The 19,828-nt window shown below is 45.6% G+C and overlaps 1 protein-coding gene across 4 annotated transcripts in view; it reads left to right on the top strand.

The window, feature by feature from the left end:
* The window catches only part of LOC108401178 (sorting nexin-29), a 585,108-nt gene that overhangs the window by 140,314 nt on the left and 424,966 nt on the right, over window positions 1-19,828 (top strand). For all 4 annotated transcript variants that reach the window (XM_073215554.1, XM_073215556.1, XM_073215555.1 and 1 more), the window contains 2 exons: window positions 9,689-9,752; window positions 11,861-11,989. In XM_073215554.1, the coding sequence (XP_073071655.1) occupies window positions 9,689-9,752; window positions 11,861-11,989 (193 nt within the window). The remainder of the gene's footprint in view (window positions 1-9,688; window positions 9,753-11,860; window positions 11,990-19,828) is intronic.

Here is a 19,828-nt window from a genome sequence, read left to right on the forward strand (position 1 = left end):
TTGCATCTGAATCCCTGTCACTAGGGCAGGAAATTACAGCTGTTCATCAGGTGGTTAGCTTCTCTGGTGAGGTCTTGAACTTGTTATTAAACACTGTTGACATTTCTGCCTGACCCATCCCATGCTCAGTTGCTGGAGATGAGGGCAGATCTTAGCAGTGGGCGTCAGTTGGTTATTCACTTGTTTATTAATTTGCTTATTCATCTGGCCCTTGAGACTCATTCTACACGTCTCTCATGCTTTCCCTGGCCAGGGGCTGTGCTGGGCCCTGGAGCCCCTGTGGCTTGGTGGGGGCACCTCTATAGCTGCACCTGAGATGAACAGTTCACTGCAAAGGACAGAGCGCTGGTGTGGAGGTGCATACCTGTGTGGTGGGGGCTTGGGAAAGAGGGCCCAATGAGCTCTCCTGGGCGCGTTTGCTGGGGCGACTCAGGACCTGCTCAGGTGGAGGACACAGGGCAGAGTATTATAGGGGCTCACAGGGGTCTGGGTGCTGCGTGGAGCTGGGCAAGAGCTGGGGTGGCCATTCCTACATGCCCGCCTTGTTCCTGTGGCTGCATTCTCTCAGCAAGTCACCCTCAGTGAACCGTCTTGGCTACCTTTGTACAGCAGGAGACCCTGTCAGTCAGTGGCAAGTTCACTGAATCAATAGGATTCTTTTCCAAGTGGGGTTCTTCTGTGGTTTTGCCCTAGTGTCAGGCTGCAGGGCCCTGTGTTGGCTTATGCTTGACTTCTCACATGCCAGCCACTTTGCAGATCTCAGCACTTTCTCTGCACCATGTGGGCTTACCTGGAGGAGTTTTACTCGCTCTTCTCTTTGGTGGACTGCCGCTCTGTTCCTGCATCTCATTTGCCTTTGGCCAGGCCTCTGCACCTGGTGACAAGAAGCTGCAAACTGTCCTCAGCTTGGCTTCCAGCAGATAGATTTGCTGGAGCAACTTAGAACCGTCTGCTCTCAGGCTGAATGCGTCAGCTCCATCCTCCTCATCTCCACTCAGCCTGTGGCCCATCCTTGCTTCTGGAAGACTGTATGATTCTCAGTTTGAGTCAACCAGCCACCCTACATCTCACCAGCTGCCACTGGGTGTAGGGGGAATGGGAGACCTGTGGACTCAGCATCTGTGAAGAGGGGCATGGATAAGACAGGTGGGCCTCCTGGCTTGCACGTCTGCCACAGCCAGTGGGTGAGGGAGTCACAGAAGAGGTGATTTCTGAGCTGGAACTTGAAGGAACTTGAAGAGTCAGGGAAGCACCCAGGACTTCTAGGCCCTCAGAGCACCTGTGATAAGGCACAGAGGCTAAAGAGCAGGAGAGTGGGTTTGATGTGGTGGGAGACAAAGCAGAGAGGTGCAGAGGGGCCAGTGAAGTGCTGTGGTACATGTGGCTTTTGGGCATCTGCTGGGGAGAGGTGGAGGTGAGCCCTGGGTGGAGGTGCAGCCACCTCTGGGGAACTGGTGAGGATGGAGGAAGAAAGTTCAGGGCAGGAGGCTGAGTGGGGACAACAGGAGGACCAGAAGCAAAGCTGAGGAGACCTTTGGAGCTGTGGGGAGGGATCTACAATTTGGAAGCCGCAGCTGCTTGAATGCCCTTTCCCATCTGTTAAAGGCAGTGTGCAGTCTCTTACTGGGGGTTACCAGCAGGCCCTGCTGAAGGGTATGAGTGTCTGGCAGACCATGCACCTAACCACAGAGCCACCTGCAGCCCTGGAGTGGAGAAGGCTGTCTGTCAGAGGGTAGAGGGAAGAGTTGCTCTATGTCTTAAGATAGGGCTCAGCACACCTTTTCTGTAAAGGGCTGGATGATAACTATGGTAGGTAGGCCTTGCAGGGCCCCTTGGTCTCTGTCAGAACAGCTCAACTCTGCCACTGTAGTGTGAGAACAGCCATATACAATACGAAAATGGATGAGTGTGGCTGTGTTCCAGTAAAACCTTTGCCAACCCCTGTTCTGTCCTATGATGTCGGCAATATTAGTCTCATTTTTCCAGCTGAGGTAACTGAGAGGCAGAGATTGTTGTTTGCCCAGGTCCCAGAGCTGAGACAAGGGGGATCTGGAATTCAATTAGAAAACCTGTGCTCTTTCCACTCAGGTTGTTTACTGCCCTAAAGACCTTAAAGTTTCCACAATGGACCAGTTTTTTGTTAGATTGGCCCTCGATATGCAGAAATATAAAAAAACCAAAAAACTAAATTATTATTTATTTAATGGACTTGTTCTGCAAGGTAGCATAAAGGTTTGTTTACATATTTATATAGTTTTTGTTTCTACATTGCCCATTTAAATAACTTACATTTGGAATTTATTTTGATACATAGCAGAAGCAGAGATATAAGTTTTGTTTCTTACTCCCAAAATGGTTCCTTCCTACCAGCACTTATGGACGAATCCATCCTTTTCACAGTGATGCCAAATGCTGCTCTTTATCACAGATCAATTTCTTACGGTTAAAGTTAACATTCTCCTGTGAACCTGACGGATGTGCTGTTCGGTTATCTGAAGCCAGGCCAGAATTTCCAGTTGGATGGTCCCTTGCCTTTTTGAGCCTTAAGAAAGGGAAACCCAATCAAACTCTGAGGGCTGCAGTGCAGAAATGCTGCTCTGCTGTCACTTGGAGTGTGTGCTGTGGCAGGTAATAAAGAATAAGGAAACCACAATGACGGAGACTGAACAAATAATGGGATGTGCAGTGCTTGGGAGAAAAGACAAAATTGCAGGTTAGGGAGCACCTCTGCCTGTGCATGTCACTGGCACTTGGAGAAATGCAGTATTTACGTGATACATGGAAATCAACCCCAATATTACCTCCTGGCTCTTCTGCCTAAGGAAAGTCAGCAAAGTGAATGTGTATAAATGTAAAGCCTGCCGAAAGAGTGATTGTTATATTTGTTTATTTTTTGTGTGTAGGGTACTAACTCTTGGGTCATTTCTTTTTTGACCATTACCACGAACATTCTGTGATGGCAGCATGGGGCCAGGGGGATAGCCTGACTGCCTTCTTTCTGTGATGGCTGTTTTAGGATTCCTAGTGTCAGTACTCTACCTGTGTTTGCATCCTCAGTCGCTTTGATGTGGATGCAATTATAGGGGCGCAGTCCACGAGGGTGGAGGTGCTCCACGTCAGGGCCAGGTGGCAGGGAAGGCTGAATCAAGGGCATGGGTCAGGTCCGCATTGGCCATCCCACTGTTTCTCCTGGGGGACTTCTGTGCAGTGTGATTCGGGCTCCTTTAGGTCAGGCTACCATAGCTGTTTTTGTCAGAAGAGCATTCGTATGTTTTCTGGAACTTTCTGGGAAACACTTCTCCCTTTAAGTTTTCTTTTTCCTCTGAAACCTACAATTTTCAGCTGCAAAGTCTGAGTGGCAGGGTTTGGGATCCCCACATGCCATGCCTAAAAGCCCAGAACCCAGATACTTGCTCAGTCTCCTCCAAGTGACTCCTCGCCCTCTGGGACTGACTTCTCATGTTGCCTGTGGTGATCTTGTTTGACACTTCAGAAAATTCTATTATCTAGTCTGATGCTCTGGGACATAGATTGCTTTTCAAAATTCCTTTTTATCTCCCAAGGTCGAGGTATACAGGAGCTCACCTCATAACTCCTGAAAATGTGGTCAGTTGAACCAACCTGTACTTAGGTAGTCACTGTTACCTTGTCCCTGTCTGTCTGTCCCCCACCGCTGAAGGGAAAGGTTCTCATTATTGTGATCAGTAACCTGTCTTGAATGCTTTCTGTGTGCTGGGCATTGTTCTGAGCACCTCATTTACATTTTACTGAATTGAATCCTTACAACACTTGTATGAGGTAGCGACTGTTATGATAAGGGAGTTGGTGCTCAGAGGGGGTGGGTATCTGCCTCAGAGATACCCAGCTGCTGAGTCAGGATCTGAACCCAGGTCCTGACTCTGGAGATTATGCTCTAAAATCCAGGACCCTGAGTCGCTTCCCTGCCTTTGTTGCCGTGCATACACCAGCCTGGGAACTTGACCCTATCAACCATCCTGCAGGGAACGTGGCAGTATCCCCATTTTGTATTTTGCAAAGGTAGAAGCGTGCTTGAGGTTAGTAAGTGGCTTAGCTGGCGTTAGGACTCTGATCGGCCAAGGAGCCTATTGATAGCAGCTTTCTATGGATCCTGCTCCTGTCACTGGAATGGAAGCTACTGGAACTGGAAGCTACTGGAACCCCCACACCTTATCACCTTCTTGCCCCTCACAGCTCCCTACTAAAAAGCACTTTATTTCTTTCTAGCTCTTGGTCCTGCCCAGGACTATTTCCACACTTTTCAGCCTAAGAGAGGGTCTGGACAGTGACTTGGGTCCCTTTAGGCCTTGTCCCAGTGTGGTTTCTTGCTCTGTATTATTGAGCACCCTCATCAGGTGGCTGTGAGAATTGAACAAGGCTTGTCTTGTGCTGACAGGTTGCACATAGAAACTGTTCACTATGCAGTGGCTGTTGTTTGCTGTTAGTTTGGTAGTATTGTAGTTAGGTAGGAATAGTCTTTCTGGGTCTTTCATTTTGCATGACTGAGCCTTGACTGAGCACCCAGTGTGTGGCAGCTCTGGGGACCCAAGATGACTCACTGTGCACCTTCAAGGAGTTAATTGCAGGAAACAGGCAGTAAATTATTGCACGCTCTGCAGCTTGCTGAGGGGTAGGGAAATCAGGGAGGGCTTCAAGGTGAGGTGCCTTTTCATCTGGGTCTGAATAGATGACTTCGGTTTAATCAGATTGGTAGTGGGGTGGTGAACATGAGAAAAGGTGGATTCTGGCCAAGAAACCCATGCAGCAACTGTGGGTAGGCCAAAATAACACAGTTAAAGTCTCTCAGGAGACCCTGCAGGAAATGTTTGGGTCAGAGGCTGCTGGATCAGGCCGACTGCTGTCTCTGTACTTGAGTCCAGGAGAGAGGTTGGTAACAACAGGAGAGTGCAAGAAATAAACATCTCAGCCTAAGGATTATGTTCAGGGGTGGTGAACTGCTCCCTCTAGGAGAGGCTCAGAGCCAAGGGACTGAAGGCTCTTGAGCATGGTGCTCCTGTCCTGAGCATCCCAGGGCACCCTGTGCTGACACTCCGGCAGTGGGGGTGTCTGTTCTGTGCACGGGGGCTCTGCTGAGCTCTCTTGCTAGATCTGGTGCAAGCAGCTCGTTAGTGTAGATGAGACATGCGCGTGATCTGCCATCACTGGGCAGAAGGCTGGCTAAGATGGTGTAATTTCTTTGATTAAGAGGAGATTTCACCATGGGTTGGGGGCAGGGAGGGGGGGGGGGGGGGGGGGGGGGGGGCGCGGGGGGGGGGGGGGGGGGGGGCGGCGGCCGGGGCCCGGGGGGGGGGGGGGGGGGGGGGGGGGGGGGGGGGGGGGGGGGGGGGGGGGGGGGGGGGGGGGGGGGGGGGGGGGGCGGGGGGGGGGGGGGGGGGGGGGGGGGGGGGGGGGGGGGGGGGGGGGGGGGGGGGCGGGCGGGGCGGGGGGGGGGGGGGGGGGGGGGGGGGGGGGGGGGGGGGGACCGGCGCGGGCGCCCCACCCCCGGGGGGGGGGGGGGGGGCGGGGGGGGGGGGGGGGGGGGGGGGGGGGGGGGGGGGGGGGGGGGGGGGGGGGGGGGGGGGGGGGGGGGGGGGGGGGGGGGGGGGGGGTGGGGGGGGGGGGGGGGGGGGGGGGGGGGGGAGGAGGGAATAGGCAGAGCAAAGAGGATTTTTAGGGCAGCAAAACTGTTCTACGATATAGTAATGGTGGATTCATGTCATTATACAATTTTCCAAACTTACATGATAAGTAACACAGAGAATGAACCCTGATGTTAACTTGGGGAGTTGGGTTGGGTCAGCACGGGTTCATCAGTTGTAACAAATGTCCTTTCTGCAGAATGTTGGTAATGGGGGATGCTGTGCCTGGAGGGCGGGGGGTGCAGGGGGTATATGGAAAGTCTTTGTACCTTCTGATTTTGCTGTGCACCTAAAACTGCTCTGAAAAATAGTCTTTAATTAAGAAAAAAAGATTGCCTATCTTAGGGCCTCATATTGCAATTATGAACATCCCTTTCCCCCATAAGAAATTCTGGCCAGTTGAGAACTCCATGGGGAAGAAAGCCTTGTAAGTAAATTCAGAATTCAAACAGGCCTTGGAGTAAAGGCACAGTTTCCCAAGTTTGTGTCCACATTTTCCAGCCTGTAGCCTCACCACCTGCACTGGGTTTCTTGAAGATAAGAACCAAAGAGATATTATCCTGTCTTCAATGATATATGAAACCTTTGACTTTTTTTTTCTTTTTTATGACAGTGGTATCATGGGAATCAGTTACTGGCTCTTTTTGGTTTTTTTTTTTTTAACAGACTTATCAATGTTTTCAGTTAAAAAAAAATTTAACTGAAGCATTATGATGAGTTCTTCTAAATTGTTAATGCATCCGGCTGCAGTCCATAAGAAGCAGTGCCTTGACATAGCACTGTTCCATCTGGTCTCTTCTCTGAACCTGACTGTGCCCCAGAGAGTGGGAAACTGGGTGCTGTTTGCCCCTTGTGCACCAAAGACAGGCTCACAGACACTGAGTCACTGGTCTGAGGCTTTGGTTCCCGGGTCCCTAGTTCCCTGGTCAAGTTCAGAATCTAGTCATGCAGACTCTGTTTCACCATAGGCAGATGTGAATGTGTATTGTACCCCATTAAGAAATCCTCCGTTAAAGACATTGCTTCCTTAGGTAGGTTGGGAGCTTTGCTGTCTGCCTGGGAAGGTACCTTGTGCCCAGTAAGTGCTCAATAGACATTTACTGAGGAATGAATGTGTGAGCTCTGGGCCGTAGTAACTGCAGGCAGAGCATGGCCCCGGTAGGCAGCACACTGTGGCTTTATCTGTTTTGCATGCCCGTTTGTCTCTTTAGGCCCTCTGCGTGGACCTAACCCTCCTTTTCCTCATCTCAGTCCTGACTTCTCCCTGCTTGCTCTCAGCTTTATTATTCTCTTTTCTGGAAATGCTTTTTCTGCCTTTTTAAAGAAAAAGTTTTCTTGTTATGAGAACTTCCAAACATTGAGAAGAGTTGAAAAGATCACATGTGTGGCTCTGGTCTTCCCACATGTGCTGGGAACTGAGCCCCTGCAGTCCTGTGTGGCCTTGTTACCCAGACCCGTTTTCATCGGGCTCCAGCACCTTGGTTCTGGACCTGGCACACATGTGACACAGGTGTTTTCCCCGGCCCTCCTGCCTCCTGTCGGTGCTGTGTGTCTTTACAGCGGCATGACCTTGGAGCTAGAGGCCTCATTAGTGATGCCAGCCCTGACCTTTAAAGTGTGCGGTTGTACGGCTTACTTAATAACCCTCTCCATGTTTGTTCATCTGTAGAATGGGTTCATGTCACTGAGGCACTGATAAAATAATAGTTCTTATATTCGTGTAAGTGGTAGCCATTATCATTGTTTCCTAGGATTGAATGCAGTGTTTGGAATTAGACAGACTTGGATTCAAATTCCAGCTCTGTCTTTCCATTTAATCTCTTGGAGCCTATCTGCAAGCCTGTGAAAGGGACTGGGAGATAGCTTCCCATGAGTTGTGTGGCTCTAGTGACACAATGTATGTGAAGCACTTAGCTGGTAGGTGCTGGAATTATTAAGTCCTCAAGATTCAAAGCTTCCAGAGGGCAGGCCTACATGCTGAGACTTACTGCCCAGCTCCTCAACCTCCCCAATTCTGGGCAAATCTGTCCTCTGGATTTTGCCCTCAGGGTTGCCTGCAGGCCTACTCATTTCCCTTGGCTTTCCTCCTGTGACCTTGCTTGCTCCTCCCTCAGGGCCTTTGCACGTGCTATGTGGAGCATTTTTCCCTTCACAGCAGGATGGCTCTCTCCTTCTTGGTTGGTCAGGCCTCTGCACACACGTCCTCCTCAGGCCTTCCCAGAGCACCCCATGCAAAATGGCACTGTTCCCCCTCAATCTCTTGCCTCCACTCACTGTCCTCTTCGTCTTGGCACTTCTCACCACCCTGAAGTATGGCTGCTTGCTCATCTTCGGGAGAGGAGGCTGTGTGCAGAAAGAGGCTCTGGCATTGCCCACAGTGCCAGCACAGTGTGTGTACCTTGTAGGTATCCAGTGAATATGCATTCACCCAATCATTTTTCAATCTTCCTTCGTGACCGTGGGAGAGGGGCACCTCAGACACACCTCCACAGCCACATGAGAAGACCCAGATTTTCCCTGTATACCCACAGGTTTCATGCTATCAAAAGTGCAATGTGAAGCCGGGGTCAAGACTGTAGTCATGTCCTGGTGACACTATTGTGGCTGCTCTGGGTTAGGAAAGACAGGGAGGGCCTACTTTTTGGCCCAACTCACCTTTACAGAGTGGCCTCCAGTGTTGGACCTAGAGGCTGGAGGGGAGCCCCCATAATTCCATTCCTTCCCTTCTTTCCCTGAGACCTGGGCTGTGGGCTTTTATCCCCTCGTCGCAGCCTGGAAATAACACTGGTCCTAGGATTCTGTTTCTTGCCTCAGGGACTTTGGCAGGCCTCTTTCTCTCTGGACATCCTGTGTATTAAGGGGCCAGAGGGAACCACCTGTTTATCTATGTCTTCTTCCTCCCCATTTACTCTTTGACCGTTGCAATTTATTTATGCCCCAGTAGAATGGGATAGTGACATGCATTTCTTAGGTGTGTATAAAGTTAAATTAGGTGAGAGTGCCAGTAGGGGCTTGAAAAGAGCTTGGTAAGTATAAGGGTTCCAAATTCAGCTAAAAGGAAGAAACCTACAAATCAGACTGCTTTTCAAAAGATTTGCAGCAGCGTATTAGAACAAGTAAAGTGAGGCCAGTCACAGGTAAATGGGGCAGAAGATCAGAGGGAGGATTAGGGCACATCGTGGTTGCTGTATGGCCACATATGTTCACTAAATACCTAAGTTTGGCTGTGAGCTTTCTATCAGCCAAGCCAAAGAGGGAAATTCAGTTCACTAGGGTTCATTAGGGGGAAAAAACAAAACAAAAACTAGCTGTCCAGGAGAAATTCAGAAGTTCCTGGTCTTGCTATCTGAGGATAAGGTAAACAGTGTCTTAATATGTGGATGACAGTGACAATAGTTAAGTTTGACATAGATAGGAAACTTGGGTGCCTATGTAATTTAAAGGAATGGTTTTCTGTTGATGAGTGCTTTCCTATATTGAAGCAGTAGTTCCTATAAGTAATTCTGGATTGTGTATTGGAAAGGCCTCCCCCACCCTCCACCAGGCTCCCCTTTACAGAGTTGCTTGTATACTGTAATGGTCAGTGTAGGAAAACCAGATCTCTTAGTAAACTTGAGTATTTCTGTCAGTTTGGAGCCAGATGTCACTTGATCTGCTGCCTGATCTGCTATTGATTAAACAGCTGTAAGTGGGACTATATCATTGCTCAAAATTGATGTTGTCCAGTAGTGCGGTTTGGAAAGAGACTTAGAAATTGCAAGCCTGTGTTTCCCATAGCAGTTGAGTATATTCACCGAGGAGACGCTTCCACATTTATTCTCATTCTGCTCTGTCCTGCCATTCTGTGTGGCTAATAAGAGTGATCATCTGAGCCCATTGGACCTCTTCGATTGTACAGAAATCATTTTAGAAAAGGAAAAGGGAACGTGCCTAGACAAATTGCCCTAAATAGCTTATAATTCAGACCAGTGAAGGGATGGTGCAACAGGCAAGATCTGCCATTTAATTTTGACTCTACTTTCTTCCCTTAGATGAGCTGCGACAAGCCATCGTGGCCATGATGAACAGGAAAGATGAGCTGGAAGAAGAGAACAGGTATCACGGACCTTATGGAATAGTCTCTTCCTCCTTTGATCGTCTACCTTTGGGGCAGAGAATACCACAGATGGGTGAAGTTGGTTTTACTGGCAAAATTGGGACCAGAGATTTCTTATATTTTACCTGGGACTTACCACTTTAATGTATGTATATAAATATATGTGTATGTATATATATAGTGAGTCAATTGTTAGCAAGGAATGAGAACCTTAGAATTGTGGCACCGCAGTGCAATAAACGAAGAATTTGGTAAAGCAATCTTTTTCAGTTATTATTTTTTTTAACAGCCTTTATCGAGATAATATTCATATGCTGTATAATTGGCCCATTTGAAATATACAATTCGGTGGAGTTTAGTATATTCAGAGTTGTGCAACCATCACCATAGTCCATTTTAGAACATTTTTTTTCATCTCAAAAAGAAACCCCGTTCACTTCAGCTATCACCCTTAGACCCCCTAAAGCAGTCTTTCGAGTAACTTTTAATTGAGGGTCTGTCTACCGTGTTCCAAGTACTGAAACACTTAAAGTTTCCTCAAATCAGAACCAAATGGTATTTGGTTCTTTTGTTTTCCTTGAAAGCCCAGTGGCAGACACTGAGGGGGTCTCTCATTCCCTGTGGAAACTAGAGCTGCATCCTACCCAAATGTTTAGTTGTGCTGCTATCCCCTGGCTGCCTGAATCTGTGCATTTCCACTGACAGGACCTTGTCTTGGCCACCGGAAGATCAGCAGAGGGATTTGCCTACTGTAGTCTGCTGAGTGTGAACAGGATTAGGCTGCCTTCCTGCAGACTAGGGTGGTGTGCCCACGTACACGTCCCTCTCTGACTTCACTCAGAGTGGAAATTGAGTGTCCTTGGCGACATGCAAGCATTTTTTCCTTTTTAAGCCTTACTTTGGGACCAGCTTGATAAGCTTCTCCCTCATCCTTTATGGAAACATATAAAAGCAAGCAAGCATGATTTCTAAAACAAGAGAGCATTTGAAAAAAAAGGAGCCTTTAGCCAGCACAACTTTCCAACTAAAACATACTTTCTGCAAAGGGTCTGTAGACATAGCAGGGTCCTCCTTACTGCAGCTGGAGCTCTGAGCCCAGTAGCCAGAGGCTTGGTCTTATGAAGGATAATCCTCACTGTCAACTTCTCCTTCCCAGAGAAAAAAATTTATACCATGTTTGTCTAAGGGGGCACCAAGCCCCAAGAGGGGAATTTTCTCAAAACTCTCAAGGAACACACATCTTGAGAACAGAGATCAGTGGGGTTAGGGAGGCCGTACACTTCTGTTTATATTCTGGCGTTACATAGCAAGTGTCCTGTAGATTTAGGATGTAGATGTGCCAAAGTTGGCACATGTTTTCTAGATGTAGCCATTTGAGGTCCAGTGGAGTAAATGGTCAGGGGAACCATGCTTGGCTTGCTTCTAGGTGGTAACATGTGGCTATTTCTGGAAGGGCTGCTGTCTTCTCTGCTATTTAGGACCAAGGATGACAGATAAACAAGTGAACGTGCTTTTCAGGGTTTGCAAACTCCAAATATAAAACACGATATCCATAATGTCAAAATCTGTAGCTCTATAAAACATTATATATGCTTGTTTAACCTGGAGATGGCAATGGTACAGGAGTGAAGTGAGTTATGTGGGTAGAAGTGGAAATGATCATAGACATCTGTCAGGTAATCGGAGCCTGTAGTCTATTTTATGGCTCAGATTATTCTTTTGGCCTGTCCTGGCATCCTTTCTTTTTTAAGTCTCTTATCCAGTGTGGCTGTGACAGAATGGTTTTGGTGTGATGTGCTGTACCTTCAAGTGGGACGTCTTAAAGGGGCTTGCCTGGGATTCTCTCAGCTCGCGGCTTTCCCTTGATTTAAGCTGCCCACAGGCTATCAGGGAAACAGAGCCTGGGCTGCAGATGGTTCCCCTGGGGCTCATCCCAATTATTACTCTGAGGCTCTTGAGCAGAGTTTGCTATCTCTGTAAATCAACTTAAGTGAGATAGACTTGAATTATGGTTTATGCAGACTGAATGAGGATAGGTAAATACCTGTGTTCTGGCTCGATGGACTCTGGTTAGCGGCATGTAAACAGATGGGTCCCCCTTTTCCAGATCACTGCGGAGCCTGCTTGATGGGGAGATGGAGCACTCAGCTGCACTCCGGCAGGAGGTGGACACCTTGAAAAGGAAGGTGGCTGAGCAGGAGGAGCGGCACATCATGAAGGTCCAGGCGTTGGCAAGGTAGGGGAGGGCACAGGGATGGAGGGGTGGGCGTGGGGAGGCCGTAAGTCCCCAAGTACACCTTTCACTTATAGCTTTTAATGAAAAAAAAAAGTGATTAATGGAAATAAGATTTGTGCATTTGAAATTTAACTTATTTCATTGACTAAATATTGAATAATATATACACATGATTAAAAACGCAAAAGGTACAAATGGTTAAACCACACAATCCCAAGCCACCCATTTGTGCCTGGAGGTAGTAATGTCACTGATGCCAGAGATGCTTTGTGTGTACAAAGCAGAGACCTATGCGTGTACTTTTTTTTCCCACTTCACTCCCCTCCATCTTTCTCTTTTTCTTCCTTAATGTGAAATCATCATGTATCTTGCACATTACTCACTTTACATCTTGGATATTGGGCTGCACCGGTGTATAGGGGGTGTCATCTTTCTGATGGCTCATGATAGTTCATTGTCTGGGTGCACCAGGATTCCCTTGACCAGGCACTGAGAGGTTCCCAGTCTCTTGCTACTTGTAGTAACGCCACAGCAAATAACCTCTGCATTTGTCATTCTGTTCCTATATGACTATTTGTTGGAAAAATTCCAGGAAGTACAATTGCTGGGTCAAAGGGCATTCCTTTCCTCACTTGGCTAGAGGTCATCAGCCTCCCCTCCGCAGAGGCTGAGCCACTGTGCGTTCAGGAACAGCAGGTGAGAGGGCCTGCTTTACACAGCCGTGCCCACAGGGTTTAGATCCAGCTTTTGGGCCTTTGATAATATCACTGGTAAAAAATGGCCCTGGCAGAATATTTTTCATTTGGGTTTTCTGAGCTCAAAGTATGCTCGAGCCTATTTTTGAGTCATTCTACTTCTTTTTCTATGACTTTGTTTATATCTTATTAAAGAAAATTATAAAGCAACCTCCCTGTCCCTCAATCCCAACTCCCATAAAAACATGCAGCTGTCACTCGATGTATTCACAGCAAACTCATTTTTATGTGCTGTACCGAAAACCTATAGCCTGTTATTTTGTTGTGTGCCTCTCTGCACCACTTAAGCTTCATGTTAACCACTTTATATGCTTGGGTGTGGTATTTTATTTAGTTAATGAACATACTAAAATACCCTTTCTGATGACTGGACATTTAAGGTCCACTTTTTTCCCATTTTAGGTATAAGCAGTTTATTGGTTGTTCCTTTAAACTACTTTAAAGTGAGAAACCAGGTGATAGATACGTCTTGTGGGTGTGCAGGGGAGTCCAGAGTGAAGTGGATTTACAGCAGCACCATTTACCGTCCTCATGCTGTCAGGTGACAGGCAACACTAATGTAGTTGCTCGGTATAGGTAATCAAAAGTTGGTACCCTGAGTTCATAATTTTTATTTGAACTTTTCGCCTTTCTTCACATTTTAAAAAGACATTTCAAGAGCATCAGGGACAATTAAATGACTATGAGAAAACAGTAATGGGTGCTTAATTTGGCATTTTCTCAGCTAGACCATCATTTTGCCTGACTGTGCTAGGGTTCTGTGGTGAGAGCAATAGAGACTGTGGTCTTTAGAGGTTCTGGTTCTGTCACGGAAGACAGATAGGCTTGTCCCTGTTGTTTTCGGATCGTGTTCGGAGTCAGCTTAGCCTTGAGTCCCTGCTCCATTGCTTACAGATTGTGTGTTTCTGGGTGAATTGCTGAACTTCGGCCAGCCTGCGTTTCCTCATTTATGAGATGGAGAGGATAATGGATCCACTTGAGAGGACTTTGTGGGGAGGAATGTATGTAAAAGTACAGAAGGCTGTGGACATAAGGTCTTGAAACTTATTTTACAGTAAGTGTATTTTTAGTGTATGATAATTCCTGGGAAAATTTTAGCCCATGAATGGAATAGAAAAAAATTTCTTAACCCACAACCTTATAATCTGAACTCTCCTCATTTAAACAACAGGTAGCTAAGAACTTAAGGTGCCTGAACGCTTGTAATTTTCTGACAGAAGGAACATCAATAATACAGGCAAATGCTTCCGAAGGAGTACAGGAAGAAGGCAGACGGAGCAGCTGGACATGTTAGTTGTGAGAAATTCAGCTGCTGACATGCTCCGGACAGAGTTCACTCTTGCCAACTGTCAAAACTTGCTTCTTGCTTCTGGCTGCAGAAGGAACAGCTGTCAGTGCTGTCAGGTGGTGGCCCCACATGGCTCCCTGTTGCCTGGGAGGTGGTGGTGCTGTCATTGTGGGGCACAGGCAGGTGGGGCAGCGAAGGGGCACAGGCTAAAGGCACAGCCTGTGTGTGTGCACTGGGACTGCCCTGTTCTCAGGTTCCCGTGTGTTCCAGTGGTGAGTTTCATGATGCAGGTGGGGCAGCCTAGGAGTGGTGGTAAGGATTCCAGCGTGGGACTGCGGGGGTTTGCTGATGGTGGCTAGTTGTATGGCCTTAAGCAAGTTACTTAACTTCTGTTTCCTTAGTTATAAAATGAGGATGAGGAAACTATCTAACTCAGAGAATTGTTGCATGATAAAACGAGAGACCATATGTCTACTTCATAAATATGCTTCATAAATAAATGCTCAATGAGTGTTAACAATCATTCTCATTATTCTTTAGTATATTACTAAGAAACCTTGCCTAATCAAAAGTCATATTTTAATGGCAATGGTGCAGAAAGAACTAAGTGCTAGGCTATTTCAGGCTCAAGAGGGAGAGATGATTTTTGCTCTAAGTATTTTGAGTGTGTTTGTGTGAATGTGTGTGTTACTGGCTCTGAGTGTGAGTTGTAAAGCTGAAATATCCCTGAATAAATTCAGCATTTTATTACACACTTCTTTTTGCTCAGAATCAGTGCCTTCCCTTTCGTGCTTTCATGCCTAAACTAAGAACAAGATCATATAACCAGCCCACTGCTTTCGTGGCCCCAGGCAGCTGTTCCAGCTGAGACTAAGGCATTATGATCAGTAGCATCCAGGGTGGATGGGTCTCATTTCATAAGTAACTGATTGTCTTATTTCCTGTTGAATTTAGGAAACTCAAGCTATGAGACAGGTGTTCACAGAGACACACATTTATATGAGGAGAATTACTTTTGAGGGAAGCTAGGGAACAGAGCTGTGGGGTCATTGTGGGGACATTTACTGTTCCTGCTCATAGTATTATTGCTTGCTCTGTAACAAATTATCTTCAAATGTGGCAGTTTAAAACAGCAAACATTTATGAACTGTGGCAGCACCAATTCCTGTGAGTTAGGAATCTAGGAATGGCTCAGCTGGGTGGGTCTGGCTCAGAATTTGTGTGAGGTCTCAGCCGAGCTGTTTGGCCAGAGCTGTGGTCATCTAGGGGCTTGGCTGGGGTTGGAGGAACCACTTCTAAGGCCATCCTGTGGTTGTTGGCAGGAGGCTTCAGTGCATGGCCATGAGGGCCTCCCTGTACGGCTCCTCCCAGCATAGCTGCTGGCTCCCTAGAGTATGTGACCCAAGGGCAAGAGCCTGCGCCAACAGGGAAGCCACTCTGTCTTTTATGACCTGATTTTTTTAAATTATGTATTTATTTGTATTAAAGTATGATTGATATACACTCTTATGAAGGTTTCACATGGAAAAACAATGTGGTTACAACATTTACCCATGTTATCAAGTCCCCACCCATACCCCAATGCAGTCACTGTCCATCAGTGTAGTAAGATGTCACAGATCCATTATGTCCCTTCTCTGTGCTACACTGTTCTCCCCATGATCCCCCACACCATGTGTACTAAACATAATACCCCTCAGTCCCCTTCTCCTTCCCTCCCCTACTCCTCCCCTTTGGTAACCACTAGTTCATTCTTGGAGTCTCTGAGTCTGCTGCCATTTTGTTCCTTCAGTTTTTTTAAAAATTTTTTATTAAGGTATGATTGATATATATTGTTATGAAGGTTTCACATGAAAAAACAATGTGGTTACTACATTTACCCATATTATTAAGTCCCCACCCATACCCCAATGCAGTCACTGTCCATCAGTGCAGCAAGTTACCAGAGATCCACTATGTCCCTTCTCTGTGATACACTGTTCTCCCCGTGATCCCCTACACCATCTGTACTAAACATAATACCCCTCTGTCCCCTTCTCCCTCCCTCCCCACCTGCTCTCCCACACACCTCCCCTTTGGTAACCACTAGTTCATTCTCGGAGTCTCTGAGTCTGCTGCCATTTTGTTCCTTCAGTTTTGCTTCATTGTTATACTCTACAAATGAGGGAAATCATTTGGCATTTGCCTTTCTCCGCCTGGCTTATTTCACTGAGCATAATGTCCTCTAGCTCCATCCATGTTTTTGCAAATGGTAGGATTTGTTTATTTCTTATGGCTGAATAGTATTCCATTGTATATATGTACCACATCTTCTTTATCCATTCATCTACAGATGGACATTTAGGTTGCTTCCATATCTTGGCTATTGTAAAAAGTGCTGCGATAAACATAGGGGGGCATATGTCTTTTTTAATCTGAGAAGTTGTATTCCTTGGGTAAATTCCAAGGAGTGGGATTCCTGGGTCAAATGGTATTTCAATTTTGAGTTTTTGAGGAACCTCCATATTGCTTTCCACAATGGTTGAACTAGCTTACATTCCACCTGCACTGTAGGAAGGTTGCCCTTTCTCCACATCCTCGCCAGCATTTTGTTGTTCTTAGTCTTTTTGATGCTGGCCATCCTTACTGGTGTGAGTGATAGCTCATTGTGGTTTTAATTTGCATTTCCCTGATGATTAGTGATGTGGAGCATCTTCTCATGTGTCTGTTGGCCATCTGAATTTCTTCCTTGTGTCTCTTCATATCCTCTGCCCATTTGTTAATCAGGTTATTTGCCTTTTGGGTGTTGAGACATCTAAGTTCTTTATATATTTTGGATGTTAACCCCTTGTCAGATATGTCATTTACAAATATATTCTCCCATACTGTAGATGCCTTTTTGTTCTGTTGATGATGCCCTTTGCCATACAAAACCTTTCTAGTTTGATATAGTCCCATGAGTTCATTTTTGCTTTTGTTTCCCTTTCTCGAGGAGATGTGTTCAGGAAGAAGTTGTTCATGCTTATATTCAGATGTTTGCCTGTGTTGTCTTCTGAGAGTTTTATGGTTTCATGACTTACATTCAAGTCTTTAATACATTTTGAGTTTACTTTTGTGCATGGGGTTAAACAATAATCCAGTTTCATTCTCTTGCATGTAGCTGTCCAGTTTTGCCAACACCAGCTGTTGAAGAGGCTGTCTTTTCCCCATTGTATATCCATGGCTCATTTATTGTATATTAATTGACCATATATGGTTGGGTTTATATCAGGGCTCTCTAGTCTGTTCCATTGGTCTATGGGTCTTTTCTTGTGCCAGTACCAAATTGTTTTGATTACTGTGGCTTTGTAGTAGAGCTTGAAGTTGGGGAGCATAATGCCCCCAGCTTTATTCTTCCTTCTCAGGATTGCTTTGCTCTTCGAGGTCTTTTGTGGTTCCATATGAATTTTAGAACTATTTGCTCTATTGTTGAAGAATGCTGTTGGTATTTGGATGGGAATTGCATTGAATCTATAGATTGCTTTAGGCAGGATGGCCATTTTGACAATATTAATTCTTCCTATCCATGAGCATGGGGTGAGTTTCCATTTATTGCTATCTTCTTTAATTTCTCTTAAGAGTGTCCTGTAGTTTTCAGAGTATAGGTCTTTCACTTCCTTGGTTAGGTTTATTCCTAGGTATTTCATTCTTTTTGATGCAACTGTTTATGCAACTGTTTTCTTGATTTGTCTCTGCTAGTTCATTGTTAGTGTATAGGAATGCCACAGATTTCTGCATATTAGTTTTGTATCCTGCAACTTTGCTGAATTCAGATACTAGTTCTAGCAGTTTTGGAATGGATTCTTTAGGACAGTTTGACTTCTTCCTTGCCAGTCTGGATGCCTTTTATTTCTTTGTGTTGTCTGATTGCCATGGCTAGGACCTCCAGTGCTATGTTGAATAGAATTGGGGAAACTGGGCATCCTTGTCTTGTTCCTGATCTTAAAGGAAAAGCTTTCAGCTTCTTCCTGTTAAGTATGATGTTGGCTGTGGGTTTGTCATATATGGCCTTTATTATGTTGAGGTACTTGCCCTCTATACCCAATTTGTTGAAAGTTTTTATCATGAATGGATGTTGAATTTTGTCAAATGCTTTTTCAGTATCTATGGAGATGATCATGTAGTTTTTGTCCTTTTTGTTGATGTGGTGAATTATGATGATGAATTTTCTAATGTTGTACCATCCTTGCATCCCTGGCATAAACCCTACTTGATCATGATGGATGATCTTTTTGATGTATTTTTGAATTTGGTTTGCTAATATTTTTTTTAATTTTTAATTTTGGTATCATTAATCTACAATTACAGAAAGAACATTATGTTTACTAGGTTCCCCCCTTCACCAAGTCCCCCCCACATACCCCTTCACAGTCACTGTCCATCTGTGTAGAAAGATGCTGTAAAATCACTATTTGTCTTCTCTGTGTTGCGCAGCCCTTCCCATGTCCCCCACGCACTATACATGCTAATCGTAATGCCCTCTTTGTTTTTCCCCACCCTTATCCCTCCCTTCCCACCCATCCTCCCCAGTCCCTTTCCCTTTGGTAACTGTTAGTTCATTCTTGGGTTCTGTGATTCTGCTGCTGTTTTGTTCCTTCAGTTTTCCTTTGTTCTTATACTCCACATATGAGTGAAAACATTTGGTACTTGTCCTTCTCCGCTTGGCTTATTTCACTGAACATAATACCCTCTAGCTTCATCCATGTTTTTGCAAATGGTAGGATCTGGTTTTTTCTTATGGCTGCGTAATATTCCATTGTGTATATGTACCACATCTTCTTTATCCATTCATCTACTGATGGACATTTAGGTTGCTTCCATATCTTCGCTATTTTAAGCAGTGCAGCGGTAAACGTAGGGGTGCATCTGTCTTTTTCAAACTGGAGTGCTGCATTTTTAGGATAAATTCCTAGAAGTGGAATTCCTGAGTCAAATGGTATTTCTATTTTGAGCATTCTGAGGAACCTCCATACTGCTTTCCACAATGGTTGAACTAGTTTATATTCCCACCAGCAGTGTAGGAGGGTTCCCCTTTCTCCACAACCTTGCCAACATTTGTTGTTGTTTGTCTTTTCGATGATGGTGATCCTTACTGGTATGAGGTGATATCTCATTGTGGTTTTAATTTGCATTTCTCTGATGATTAGTAATGTGGAACATCTTTTCATGTGCCTCTTGGCCATCTGGATTTCTTCTTTAGAGAACTGTCTATTCAGCTCCTCTGCCCATTTTTTAATTGGATTATTTGCTTTTTGTTTGTTGAAGCATGTGAGCTCTTTATATATTTTGGATGTCAATCCTTTATCGGATCTGTCATTTATGAATATGTTCTCCTGTACTGTAGGATACCTTTTTGTTCTACTGATGGTGTCCTTTGCTGTACAGAAGCTTTTTAGCTTGATATAGTCCCACTTGTTCATTTTTGCTTTTGTTTCCCTTGCCCAGGGAGATATGTTTATGAAGAAGTCACTCATGTTAATGTCCATGAGATTTTTGCCTATGTTTTTTTCTAAGAGTTTTACAGTTTCATGACTTACATTCATGTCTTTGATCCATTTGGAGTTTACTTTTGTGTATGGGGTTAGACAGTAATCCAGTTTATTTCTCTTGCATGTAGCTGTCTAGTTTTGCCAGCACCATCTGTTGAATAGACTGTCATTTCCCCATTGTATATCCATGGCTCCTTTATCGTATATTAATTGGCCATATATGTTTGGGTTAATGTCTGGAGTCTCTATTCTGTTCCACTGGTCTGTGGCTCTGTTCTTGTGTCAGTAC

Source organism: Manis javanica, chromosome 10, assembly GCF_040802235.1.
Source record: "Manis javanica isolate MJ-LG chromosome 10, MJ_LKY, whole genome shotgun sequence".
Taxonomy (NCBI): Eukaryota; Metazoa; Chordata; class Mammalia; order Pholidota; family Manidae; genus Manis; species Manis javanica.